We start from the raw sequence: 13,046 nt of genomic DNA on the forward strand, positions 1-13,046 counted from the left end.
TTGATTTCCCTTTTTTACTAATTGTATTTATTGTGTTCAGTAATTTATATTAAAATTGATAAATCACATTGTGTAATGAATTATATCAATTATCAATTTTTTTTATCATTACACTTAAGTTCTTGTCTACTATGTAGCTCTAATATTAATTATATTTATTGAAGATACAGATTAATTGGATTATAATAATTAAGTTATTATAGTTCTAAAATTTGTAAAACACTTATAATATTGATCTTGTTTAAATGTTATTAGTTTTTTTTTTAATTTTTAAATTTTTAATTTAAAACAAATATATAGAGCATATCTTTTTAGTTATTTGTTGAATTTCATTTCTTGTTTTATCATATAATGTCAAATAATAGAATTTATAATTCAAGTACTTCAAATATTTTTGTAATGATAAATTGACATCATAGTTTAAGTGACAAACAATGTGATAAATCATATAAGTAAGAAGAATATTGACGTAATATATATAATATGATATAACCTTTCATTGCTTTCAGCATTAGAAGTAACCTTACCTATATTTTATTTTATACAAATAAATTTACATTAATAATTTAGCTTGATATAATGAGTTCAATTTTTGCTGAGTGTAAATCCAATTACTAAAATCTTTGAAAAGTTTTGTCTATAAAAACTAAAAAAAACTTTAGGAATTGTTTTAACTAAGCTCCAGAAAAAATAATGGAATTTTTATTGTGCATTAAAACTTAAAAATCATTATTAAAAAGTGACGTCTTAATTTTTGTCAATGTTCAATTTAAAGTAATCTGTCGAAACCTGAGTGACATTTTCCGTTCGTATTGGACATGTTCCAAGGTTATGCATGTAAAAATTAAAATTACCTGCTTAAACTTATTTGTATTTTTAAAAAAACAATGGTTATTTTTAAAGTAAAATGTAACATCTATATTCACTTACACAAATATAAATATATATACTAAATTATTTAACTTGCTATTTTTTTTAATTCATGAAATAGTAAAAAATAATCTTTAAACATTTTAAACCATTTGCATCTCTTTTTCTTTAGTAATTCACAATTTTATTCCTTAGTTTTTTAATTTTAAATCAAATATAACTGGTATGCATCAATCATCTACATAAAACATTTTATCACATATAATCTAAGAATTTATGCAAAATTGATAAATGTTATTTTTGTTACACTTGAGTAGATAAACAGATATTAAATATTCCAAAATTGAAATGATTAATCTTAAATGCTTTTAAAATGTTAACTATTATTCAAGATATAGTTATTATGGTAATTAATAAGATTAACTTTTCATTGTAGGTCAAATAATTTATAATTCATAAAAAATATTTAAGAAACAATAAGAAGTTATTTTTCAACAAATAAATTTCTGGTTAAAGTGTCTTTTAGCTTTCTTCCTATTAACAAATATTATGAATAGAAATTGAATATATGTTTTTATTATTTTACTTTTCATAATATAGCCTTTGTTGATTTTATAATTTAAATTTAATTGATTATGTCAAATTTTATAAGTAATAAATACTTTGTGTTTTCAACTTAGAATTGATCATGCTAATAGTTGTTTTAATAACAATTCTTTTTTGTACTAAAAGATGTTTTCAATACAATTTTTTATTTGTTTTTATTTTTTTCATAATAAATATACTTTTCTTGTATCTGTATCTAAGATAAAAAAATGTGTCTCTTAAAAATATTATCTAAGTTTCACCACTTGTATTTTTTATATATTATTTATATAAATTGGGTTACTTGGCATCAAATATTGTTTACATATAGTATGATGTAGAATACTATATGAAGTCAATAATTTAAAAAATATATTGATCATTTGTGGAAATTCAGTTTTTATTGAACAAAAGTCTATTGACTTACACATTGTTAATATGACAGGTGGGTAGTTATTTTTTAGGTCATGGACTGTGTGCCAAAAAAAAAAAACCTAACTACAAGTCAAATAACCTGTGTAAACTTATATTACATTCAATAATTCAAATTTACTTCTACGTCTTGTACAATACTTGTTTGTTAATTATAAGTAGCTCAAGGTAAACTTAGGATATACTTTATCAAAATGTTCTGATGTGTGTACAAATACTTAATTTATGAATAATGATAATAGACTATTGTGCACATTATATAGGTATATGATACTTTTTGAAGGTGCTGTTGGTGACTTCATCTAGCAGACCTGAACAATGGATTGTACCGGGTGGTGGAATTGAACCAGAAGAAGAACCAAGTGCAACTGCCGTCAGGGAAGTAGTTGAAGAAGCCGGTGTTATGGGTAGATTGCATAGAATGCTTGGTACTTTTGAAGACAGGGTCAGTATAATTTATGTTGTTTTATAAGTGTTATTATAATTCATCACTTGTTTGTGTTTTATTAATTGTTATTTTCTGTCTTCAGACCCATATCAGACGACATAGAACAGATGTGTTTGTTATGATTGTAACCGAAGAACTACCAGAATGGGAAGATTCTTTGGGCATAGGTGAGGTTTCTTGTAACATTTAATCAAAAGTTAGAAATGTTCAGGTTTAACAATCAGATTGAGATGTATTATGTTATAATTGTAATAGTATGTACATTCATCAATTTCACTAACCTATTATTGTTATTAACTATAATTTATTTTGTGTTTCAATCCATTGTTTGTGATACAAATTTGATTGTGCAGCAGTATCTTTTTATTTCCTTTACTAATTATTAAATATTATTGGTCACTATTATCGATATATTTATTAATGCATATTAGTGTAATTTTTGAACCTATTTGATAAAGCAATTTTTTTATCAAGGCTTAAAATTAATCTAAAATTGTTTTTTGAAAGCTGTATCGAGTACAAAATGTAACAAATTATAAAAACATGAGTAAACATAGGTGTTATATACATAAATTAATACATAAATGACGAGCAAATTAATACAAAAAAAAAAAAAATTATCAATTGCAGCAAGTTGTTTGCTTAATTCTGATTAGTTTGATGAAAAAAAAAGCAGCCTAATTATTATGTAAAGTTGTTGTACATATTATATTTTATTTATAAAGCTATGTACAATGCACTTGTGTTGTGATTAAACTTTCACTAAAGAGATGTTCCTACGAATCGGTGTTGTAGTCTGTAGATAAGTTTTCTTATACTCCAATGTATTGTTTTCTGGTGTATGCCACGTGCTGATTGATAAATTCTCTAATAGTTTTATAATGTATGTTGTTATAACAAATATTTTAATCTTGTTATAATAGTTTTCTTCTTGATGTAGATTAGTTGTTTTTAACTGATATTTTCTTCTCTTTATAATTCGATGTTTTAGAATTTAACCACTTATGTGATAATTGTGTTATTAAATTATATTTTTTTTTATCAAACTGTACTCAGCAAACATACTGAAATATTTTTGAGCTAGATAAATAAAAATAATAACGCCTATACAGATTTTAATTATTAATGGAATCTGATGTGACATCTTATTTAAAGTTGCTATTTTATTACCTTTGACCATATAAATAAAATAAATAAAAAAATGTATTCCTAGTCAATAAGATAAGCATTGAACTATGTTCCTTTTGTTTACCCACCAATTAATTATTATTTATACTATATATTTTGATTTTATGAATACAAAAACAAGTGAAAAATGTGTGCATATTATGTACCACATTTATCTAAGATTAATCTTTATCACAGAAAATATATTAAATCTATTTAATGTTGTAATAATTTATAATCAACATTGTTAAAATTACTATTATACTATATACTATGAACATTTCATTTCATTTCAGTACGTATGTTTGCTCCAACAAAATGTATTATTCTATTGATAATTAACACTATAATATAATTATTATCATCTTGTTTTTCAGGTCGTAAACGCAAATGGTTCAAATTAGAAGATGCACTGAACATGTTGCGTCTACACAAGCCCACTCAACACACGTACCTGGAAAGTTTTGCTCTCAATCAACAAAAAGCTAGCATCTGAAAAAGCCATCCTTTTAAAATATTTTCCACATTTAATATACTTAGTATTTCATCTCTCTTAAACTTTTAGATTTTGCTAATAGTTGTCTAAGTCAACAGATTCATTTAATTTTTAAGAACAAATTAGTTCATTATTATTAGATGTAAGGGATAAAGATTTATGATTATTATTATTTAATTTTATATTGCAGGTTATAATAACGCTTAAAAAATAAAAATAAAATGTAAAAAAAGAAATGAATAGAAAATATAAAACATTTATCACTGAACTGAATAATAACTCGAGGAAAAAAATTATAATTAAATGTGTATTTATGTATAATAATTAATTATATGTATGCATGTCTGATTATATTATGTATGCACAGCTTCAGTGTTTTATCTTACTCTAATTGTATAAACAACATTTGACAGACTGCCAATAGCTTAGTGGATTAAACTACTGAGTTATATTAATTAAATTAGTTTATACATTTTGAATGTTCATTTTTTTTTTTTTTTTTTTTTTTAATTTTTAACCACTGTAACACCTACACCCTAAACACATTTTTGGTTCAAGGGGAAAAAATACATTTGAATAAAAAATCCTAATAACTCGTTTATTTTATTACTTTCACTTACATTATACCAAAATTTAATTCAAATACATTTATATAAAAAAAATTCTCTAAAATTTTGACAAACAATGGTATTGATTAAAAATCATCTTGCAACAAATTTCCTGCAAGTTGAACTTTTTCACCTGGTTTGAAGGCAGGCATGCCCAGGTACGGACAACTAGCACAACGGAAAGCATCACCAAGATAGCACTAAAACAAAATTATTGGTATCATTTATTATTTGTCATAAAATTCAAGTTAAAAACTGTGATTTGTTTATTTTTAAAATGATAATGAGAATAATATATTGCTTACGCTTCCACAAGATGATTTAGCAGTAGAAGTATCTGGTTCTGGTGCAGTTTTACGACTGTTGGCTTCAAGTTCTTCAGCTAAACCACAGCTACAGTTTTTGCAAGCCTTGGCTTTTTTAGTGGTAGCACACACTATAATCATAACAAATGTATATAATTATAATAAAATATTAATCATTATTATTGTATATTATTTAAACAATGATAGCTGTTTCAAGATAGAATCTTAATCAAATGAATGTTTTGTTGTAGACAAGTATTTGGCTTATCTGATACAGTATCTGAATTATGATTTGTGATTGGCCTGAATACTATTTTAAACTGCCTTGTTAATAATAAATATTGACATTCTCAATAGTTAATTGTGTATGTATTCAGGATTTCCATCTGGAGATGGGTTTTACTGTACATAATAATTTACACAACAGAATAATTCACCTTTAAGGGAGTTTGCAGAAGGTTTTTTTAAATCATCTGCTTCTAATAAGTCATCTTCGGATATAGTTTCTGAATTGTTATCATTCAAACTCCATGCAGAAATGACATTATCCTTTGTCTCGGAATTAAATGTGACTTTATCACTAGTGCCGACCTAAAAATAACAAAATGAATAATAGTTTTAATGTTGTAGAAAAAATAGTTTGTAATATTTACTTCATATAATGCAGTACAGCCAACAACTATGCCTGGTGTGGCAGTTGAAGCAATTACATTTAGAAAACCACATAATTTTAATTGTTTTACCAATTTGTCTTCGGTACCGGGTTCTGTCTGAACTATCAATAAACCTCCAGCAGTAAGTAGCTTAGTGTAGGTGGAAAATAGATCCAAGTCACAAGGTACACTATTTCCAATGACACCTGACAATATAGCACCATAGAATGAAGTTTCAGTTTCTAAAACACAAACATTTTGATTAACTAAAATCTGTTTCAAATCATAGAAAAACAAAGTTTGTCTTTGTAGACAGAATTCTTTTGGGATTATTATAAATTAAAATAATTTCAACATTGGTATTTAACAGATTTGAAATATTTTAAAACAGTAGTTTAAACATATTTTAATCAAATGCAGTTTTGTTTAAATCGTTTAAAACATTTGATTTAAACAAGATAAAAAAAAAAAATATATAATACTTAATGTTATGTATTTTATTAATATTTATTAGTAAATAAATGATTCTATTAATTTTTACAGTATTGAAATATACCTAATGAACAGGGAACGGACTTTAATGTCTTAAAAAATAAGAAAAATGTCCGTAAAAAATATGACCTTATGCCTTAAAAAAATGCTTTAATATCGAAAAAATGCACTAAAAACATTAAAAATGTTATTAAATTCGATAAAAACTAAATTTTGAACAGTTTTGTGTGTGTATAATATTATTAAAACTTAAAATTTATAAAAAATTCATCATTATAAAAAATTTATCTTATAAAAAAAATATTTAAATATATACAATAAAAAAAAAACTCTTTGTCTTTTCGCTTATCTTTTTTTTTAGCCTGAAAAATGTTTTATGTTAATTAATAATTATTAACTGTTTTCACCGAATTCTTGTACATACACACGCAAACGACAACGATCGGACAGCTTAATTTTCGGCATCTTTCACACTTATTCGAATTACGATAGCGAACACGACTAACGACTAACGACTCTATGAGTATCTACTAATAATCGGACACTAATTAGTTTTATATCGCGTATCGTAACGTTATCGAGATTATTTGATGGGAATTACGTATAACCGTATAGATAGATACAATCAGCCGATCTTCGTAAGAATAACTAAAATTGTATAATTTCAAGCAACAAATATATACGAAAAATGACCTAAAAATGGAAAAATGCTCTAAAAATGTCAAAAAATGCTTTAAAAACTGAAAAAGTTTAAAAAATGCAAAAAAATGCAAAATAAAAGTTTCATTATTAAATTCTCTGATGTATGAATCGAATTATACACTTAGAAAGCATTGCCCTATTCTACCCACTAAAAAATGTATTTTGCATCAAAGTCCGTTCCCTGCTAATGAATAATAACTAATAAGTCAAGATCAAGTCTACAGTAGTAACTACTATAAAAAAAACCCCAACATACACCTGCATTAGTTGTCAGAACTTATTTTTAAATTTAATTTACAACATACTTATTTTTATAATTTATTTATATTCAACATACTTCTGTTGTTACATTTTTAGTATTTGTATGTTACTACTTTTTAATTATTAGTGTTATTATTAATTAATTATTTGCTGTAGGCATGTAGCTAATTGCTACTAAATTTAATTATAGTCCTTGAAGTTCATTTATTATACTAAAAACCTATACAAATAATTTTATTTTGTTTAAAATTTGATCAATTTTTTTTTTTATAATCAAAACATGTTTTTTATCAACTCTGGTATGTAATATTATTTTAGTGCGATAAGGTTTTATTTAAACATAACTGGTGCCGAATTTTAGCCTATACCTTTCTGGGGCCTGAGTCCCTGGTTAAGTACCAACCTTTTTTTTTATATGTATATACACATATTTATTTTTTAATTATGATAATGATATATGTATAGTAATAAATTATTAAAGTGTGTTGAGTATATAAAAATTAAAACTAATTTTTATTAATATATTTTTAAAAGGCTTCCGAGACCCTTAAGTTAGGCACTGTATACAACTCTAAATTGCAAAAAATCTATTTTTATCTGACCATCCACATTTCAGGCTTAACAAACAAAATTGCTACAAAGCAACTGGATTTAAAAAATAAATAAAATGTTCTATAAAAACTTGCAGATTTATAAAGTGAGGATAAATAAATTATATTTGTTTAGGAACATGTTTTTATAAGTTTTAAAACATATTTTCAGTCAAGATAACAATTTCAAAGTTAATTATTACTGTAAGATATCTTAAAACAAGGTTATAAATTATGACTAATATTTCTTTATTGAAGTAAAACATGCATTGTTTTGATAAATCAAAACAAATAATTTCAGTTTTTTACTGCCACAGATATTATAATAACATAGGCATAGTATAACAAATTATTAACATTGGAGTTATCAAATCGGTAACTAAATTTAAATATTATATCTAAATTAAAACTGCATTATTATGCTGTATAATACTATAGTACTAGTTAAAAACGTACATGATTTATACAATATGGCTTTTTTTCTATATTGCTGTGTTATGACTCAGTCAACAAATGCAATCTTAAATAAGTTGCTTTGGGCAATTTTACTTTACCATTTTAGATCAAACTTACTACTAAAACCCACATTAGATGCATGACTGGAATGGGTTCTTTTTTTTAAACTTAAAACCATTTGATCTGCTTACCATAACCTGACCAAAGTCGTTTTGCTTAATCACAAATCCAGCATACAATGATGAGTGAAGAAGGAACCAAATACCAAGCTGTACATACCTTTTCCGATGTCCTGTGCGTAAATGCATTTCACAGTAGCTTTGTCGGCAAACAGCTGAGTAACGTTATCCAGATCTTCGGAGGCCAACGATTCGTCGACGACCACCAGCACGCGCTTCAGGTCGGCCGTCTCCGGTCCCAAGACCAGATGGTTTTCGGCAAGCAATCTCGACAGACGGATTTCGTGTGGGCTGCCCATGATTCGCGGAGAACGTGAAAACGTATAGAATGCTTCAAGTGATCGGTCTCTCATAGACCGTATTGCGCAATATCACGTAAGGTTGGTAGTGAGAATTTGAGCGCCGCGAACAGCAGCTATCAATTCTGGAGTATACGGACGCGTTATTACAAGAAAACGACAAAATATTCAGCGTACGCAAATTTTCGACACAACCTTGTCACAAGTGTTTTCCCGCATTGCGCTTATCAGCTTCAACCTATAGTGATTGCCGATAACCGCGAACCACTCGAAATGTTACTGCAGATACCGTTATCTGTACCACGGAATAGGTTACGTCCAACGAACATTACGTTGTCTGGATGTCGGTTTTTGAACTTCAATCCGAGTTTTAGTCATCTAGATTCTAGAACGACATTAATTTACATTAACATCACAAGTTAATCCGTCACATAAGATTATTCTTCTTAATAAACGAACTCTACATGAATCATTAGTATCTTCAAGTACAAATTAAAAGGGGGGAGGGCACATCCCCGGGGGCAACGTATGTAAAGGGCCCATAGTTTTGTTGAAGAAGTTAAAAATAATTAAGAATATTAATACAGCTGTTGGATTTGATAAAGTATCAGTAATACTAATGAAGTATATGGAAACAATTATTATAGAATCACTAACATATTTTTATTTATTTTTTACTAACGTTTATTGAATATTTACAATTTATACTATATGTACAATGAATAAATTTGAGGGAGGGATGACGGTGATGGGTCGTTGAGAAGGGAGGCTCACAGTTGAGCTACTTTTACATGAGTAATAAATTTATGAATAATTTTTGAGAAGGTCTCTGGACCAATTTCGATTTAGGCGCCGAGCAGGGTTACCAGGAAGAAATTTTGTTTGCAGTTGAGCTATGAGTTGGTTTGGGTGGTCTTGCATTTTAAAGTAGAGTCTTTGGTAGTAAGTGGCTGCTGCAGGCCCGTAGCCACGGGGGGGGACAAGGGGGGCGTTGCCCCCCCTATACCCAGTCATTGCCCCCCCTAAAAATATTAGAAAGATGTTTAGGTAGTTACGTATTTTATTGCTTATAACATTTTCATCAGTAATAGAATAGATCAAAAAAGTTTTTTTAGCCGTATAGCAGTATTTATTTCGGAAATTCCGGGCCATGACGACGATACTGACGTGTCACGACGACTGTTGGCAAATTGATTGCTAACATTATCGTAATCGTAGCTCAATACTTTCCTATCAATTGACATTTTAATATAGAACACCTAAATATTCTTTCATTTTATCGCCGACTGCAGCAGTACACGTGTGTAAAATATGTTTCATTGTTAATTTATTTTGTAATTCATTGTGTTAATTTAATTAGATGTCAATGTAAATAAATTAAAAATTGCATTAATATTTAATACATTTATATATAATGCCCCCCCAAAAATTTGCTTTGCCCCTCCTGAAAATTTGATCTGGCTACGGGCCTGGGCTGCTGTCTGGTTGATGGATGGGATTTTGAGGTCTTCATGTAGGGTGGCGTTTGTGACAAACCATGGGGCTTTGGTGACGATCCGGAGGCAAATGGATTGAAACGCTTGGATTATCCTGAGATTTGAGGATTTAGCAGTACCCCAGAAGGCGATTCCGTATGACCATATTGGTTGGAGAAGACTTTTGTATAGGAGTAAACGGTAGGATAAGTTCGTATTGGATTTGAGGAGAGGTCTGATAATGTGTAGACGATAGTTAAGTTGTTTTCTTTTAGTTTTAAGATGGAGACCCCAGGTGAGTTTCCTGTCGAGTTTGAGTTATTTAGCTTCCCTTGAGTGAGGGATTATAGAGTTGTTAAAGGAAACTTCGGGGCTGTCCTTTGGTCTGAGGGTGAAGGTGACATGAGTTGATTTATGTTTGTTTACTTTAATTTTCCATGTGTTGCACAATTTTGATAGCATGTTGAGGTGATTTTGGAGAAGGCGAGTGCAGATGAGTGGATCGGGGTCTGAGGCTAAAATGGCAGTGTCGTCGGCGTTTGTGCCCATCAGGGTGTTTTCGGTTGTAGGAATGTCCGCTGTAAATATTATGTACAAAAAGAGGGCAATGTCACTCCCTTGCGGGACGCCAGCAAGTATATTGTGGGAGCCGGAGAAAGTAGAATATATTTTGACACTGAAGGACCTGTTTTCGATATAGGACTTGAGTAGGAGATACTATGGCTCGGGAAAGATTTTTTTTTAATTTTAACAGTAGGCCAGTGTGCCAAACCGAGTCTAACATATTTATATAACTTAAGTCATGAAAAATGTACTTTTCCTGTTAATTTCAAAATTGCAATAGTCAATCCTTTATAAAATCCTTTATAAAAAAATGGTGATCACAAAGAATTTCAACAATTCTAGAAAAGATAATTAAAAGCCAATTTGGTTTTAGATCTGGTTAGGGAACAGAAAATGTACTTCATATAGCCACGAATCACATATTTAATGCCCTTGATAACAGTGGCGTAATTGAGAATGTTTTAAGGGGAGGGATCAAAATAAATTTGTATGGCAAACTTGTGGGGGGCAATGTCCCCCCATACCTCCTTTATCTAAAGTTATCGAAGGTAAATGTGGAAACAAAACACTAGTACTATACAACTTTTAATTTTTTATTGGATCAGTTAACAAATATCATCTAATTTTATATATAGTTACAATTTAAATAACTAAGGTATCGTATACCATAATATATAATTTTGTTCACATTTTTATATCTGACATCGCCTAATTTAACATAGGTACCTTTTAACATTTCAGAATGGATTGAAAATCTTTCTTTTAGTTGTTGTATAAAAAAGTCCAAATAAAGTATAAATACTGACACTTTGTAGTACTAAACACTTAAATTGGGATCTGGGTTTGCTCGATTTACTTGTCGTTTAGATATTCTTTTAGTGCCTACTCAAGTCTATATTTATAGTTACTGACATCTCATATTACAAATGCCAAATATAAACATAATTATTTTCATATAATTCATATAATAATATACCTACTTTATTTTAGTATACTTACTTTTGCAAGCAAGAACAATTTATGAAATTCAGTATCACAATTTAATCTGATATTTTTTAATACAAAGATAATATCTTCAGCAAGGCTTACTGCTTCTCTTAAATCGATTTTTTCTTTTTGTAGCAACTTACACATTGGTAATCCAAAAGAAAAAACCAACTAAATAAATATTTTATTATAAAATAAAATAAATTATATTTATTAATTACTATTTACTTGTATACCTTGTAAGGATATAAGGAATTCTGAATCAATAGCTTTTAATAGTATATTAGTTTCCGTTGCAGTGGAATCATTCTAATTAGAAATATTTTCTAATGATTCAACTACGAATGCAAATACTTCTATGAAATCTGTTACCGCATCATTACGTTGCACCAATCGTATAGCACATAATCATTTTAAAGTTTTAACCTTAGGGTCCTTATTACTATTTTTTCAATGTTGGTTAAAAGAACATTTTGACATTTTGGTGTAGGTATTAAAAAAAAACAGTTCTTTACGGATAAATATTTATTATCTGGTTTTTTTTTTTAGTTTCGTAATAATTTATAAGTTTGTATTTTAGCTATTTGTAGGTTTAAGATCTATCCATATCCCCCCCCCCGCCCCGTAACTACGCCCCTGCTTGATAACGGTAAAGAAACAGTAATTTTCCTGGATCTAATAAAGGTATTTGACACAATTAACCACAAAGAGTTGATTAAAACTTTACCTAGTGTTGGAATGAAAGCAAGTAATTTGAAATGGTTTAAAATGGAAAACCTGTATAACTATAACCAAATAAAATAATAAGTATTTGTCTCGATAAGAAAAGTTTGGAAGGTTCTACGAACTAAAACTATAAAGTCGTTAAGTATTGCCAATAAGATCGGTTTACAAAAAATTTGTAATAAATTGGACAGAGAAAAATAAATATACTTTAGGGTTACCAGATTATATTTTTCCGAACCCGGGACTTTTTGAATGAATAAATATTATACATATATAATATTATAAATATATATATATATATATATATTTTTTTTTAATGAATTATGTATAGAATCAATAATAATAATTCATATTTTTAGTTTTCGGATCTTTTGAGGTCCAAAGTTTCTTCTGTTGATTTTACTACATATTTGATTGATCCATAAACTTGTTTTAATAAAGACTTGTTTCCCAAACTTTGGTCGTAGAATTCTTCGTAAGATGTATTATTGAAGAACGTTTCTATAATTTACCGTTTTTATAACTAGTTATTATCTTGAATTTGTCCATGTGCTGTTCATCAGTGCATTTGAACCCGACAAAAAAATTAATTCAACAACTTTTATTAGTTTAGAAAATGCATGATTGTTGTCAGTGAATATTTTGAAAATATATATCCATTTATTTTCTATTTTTTGACAATGTCATTCGTCATTTTGTTGATTAATTTTTTTCAAAAATTTTGAATTGTTCGAAAAACATTTATTCATCA

General features: G+C 28.0%; 2 protein-coding genes across 2 annotated transcripts; one reads left to right on the plus strand and one right to left on the minus strand.

The window, feature by feature from the left end:
* Positions 1 to 2,170: 2,170 nt before the first annotated feature.
* LOC112686623 (diphosphoinositol polyphosphate phosphohydrolase 2) lies at positions 2,171 to 4,173 on the plus strand (the record flags this gene model as incomplete). The annotated part of the gene is given in 3 exon segments (XM_025558997.1): positions 2,171 to 2,332; positions 2,418 to 2,502; positions 3,880 to 4,173. Coding segments are annotated over 3 exon segments (366 nt in total), but the record flags the coding sequence as incomplete, so codon positions are not given.
* Positions 4,174 to 4,470: 297 nt separating this feature from the next.
* LOC112686621 (anamorsin homolog) lies at positions 4,471 to 8,784 on the minus strand. The gene is made up of 5 exons (XM_025558996.1): positions 8,345 to 8,784; positions 5,565 to 5,806; positions 5,349 to 5,502; positions 4,912 to 5,042; positions 4,471 to 4,806 (listed from the first exon to the last, which is right to left on the minus strand). The coding sequence occupies exons 1-5, from the start codon at positions 8,595 to 8,597 to the stop codon at positions 4,693 to 4,695; spliced, it is 894 nt and encodes a 297-aa protein (XP_025414781.1). The 5' UTR covers positions 8,598 to 8,784; the 3' UTR covers positions 4,471 to 4,692.
* Between the last annotated feature and the right edge of the window lie 4,262 nt (positions 8,785 to 13,046).

Source organism: Sipha flava, unplaced genomic scaffold (genome assembly GCF_003268045.1).
Source record: "Sipha flava isolate LNK unplaced genomic scaffold, YSA_version1 319_pilon_pilon, whole genome shotgun sequence".
Taxonomy (NCBI): Eukaryota; Metazoa; Arthropoda; class Insecta; order Hemiptera; family Aphididae; genus Sipha; species Sipha flava.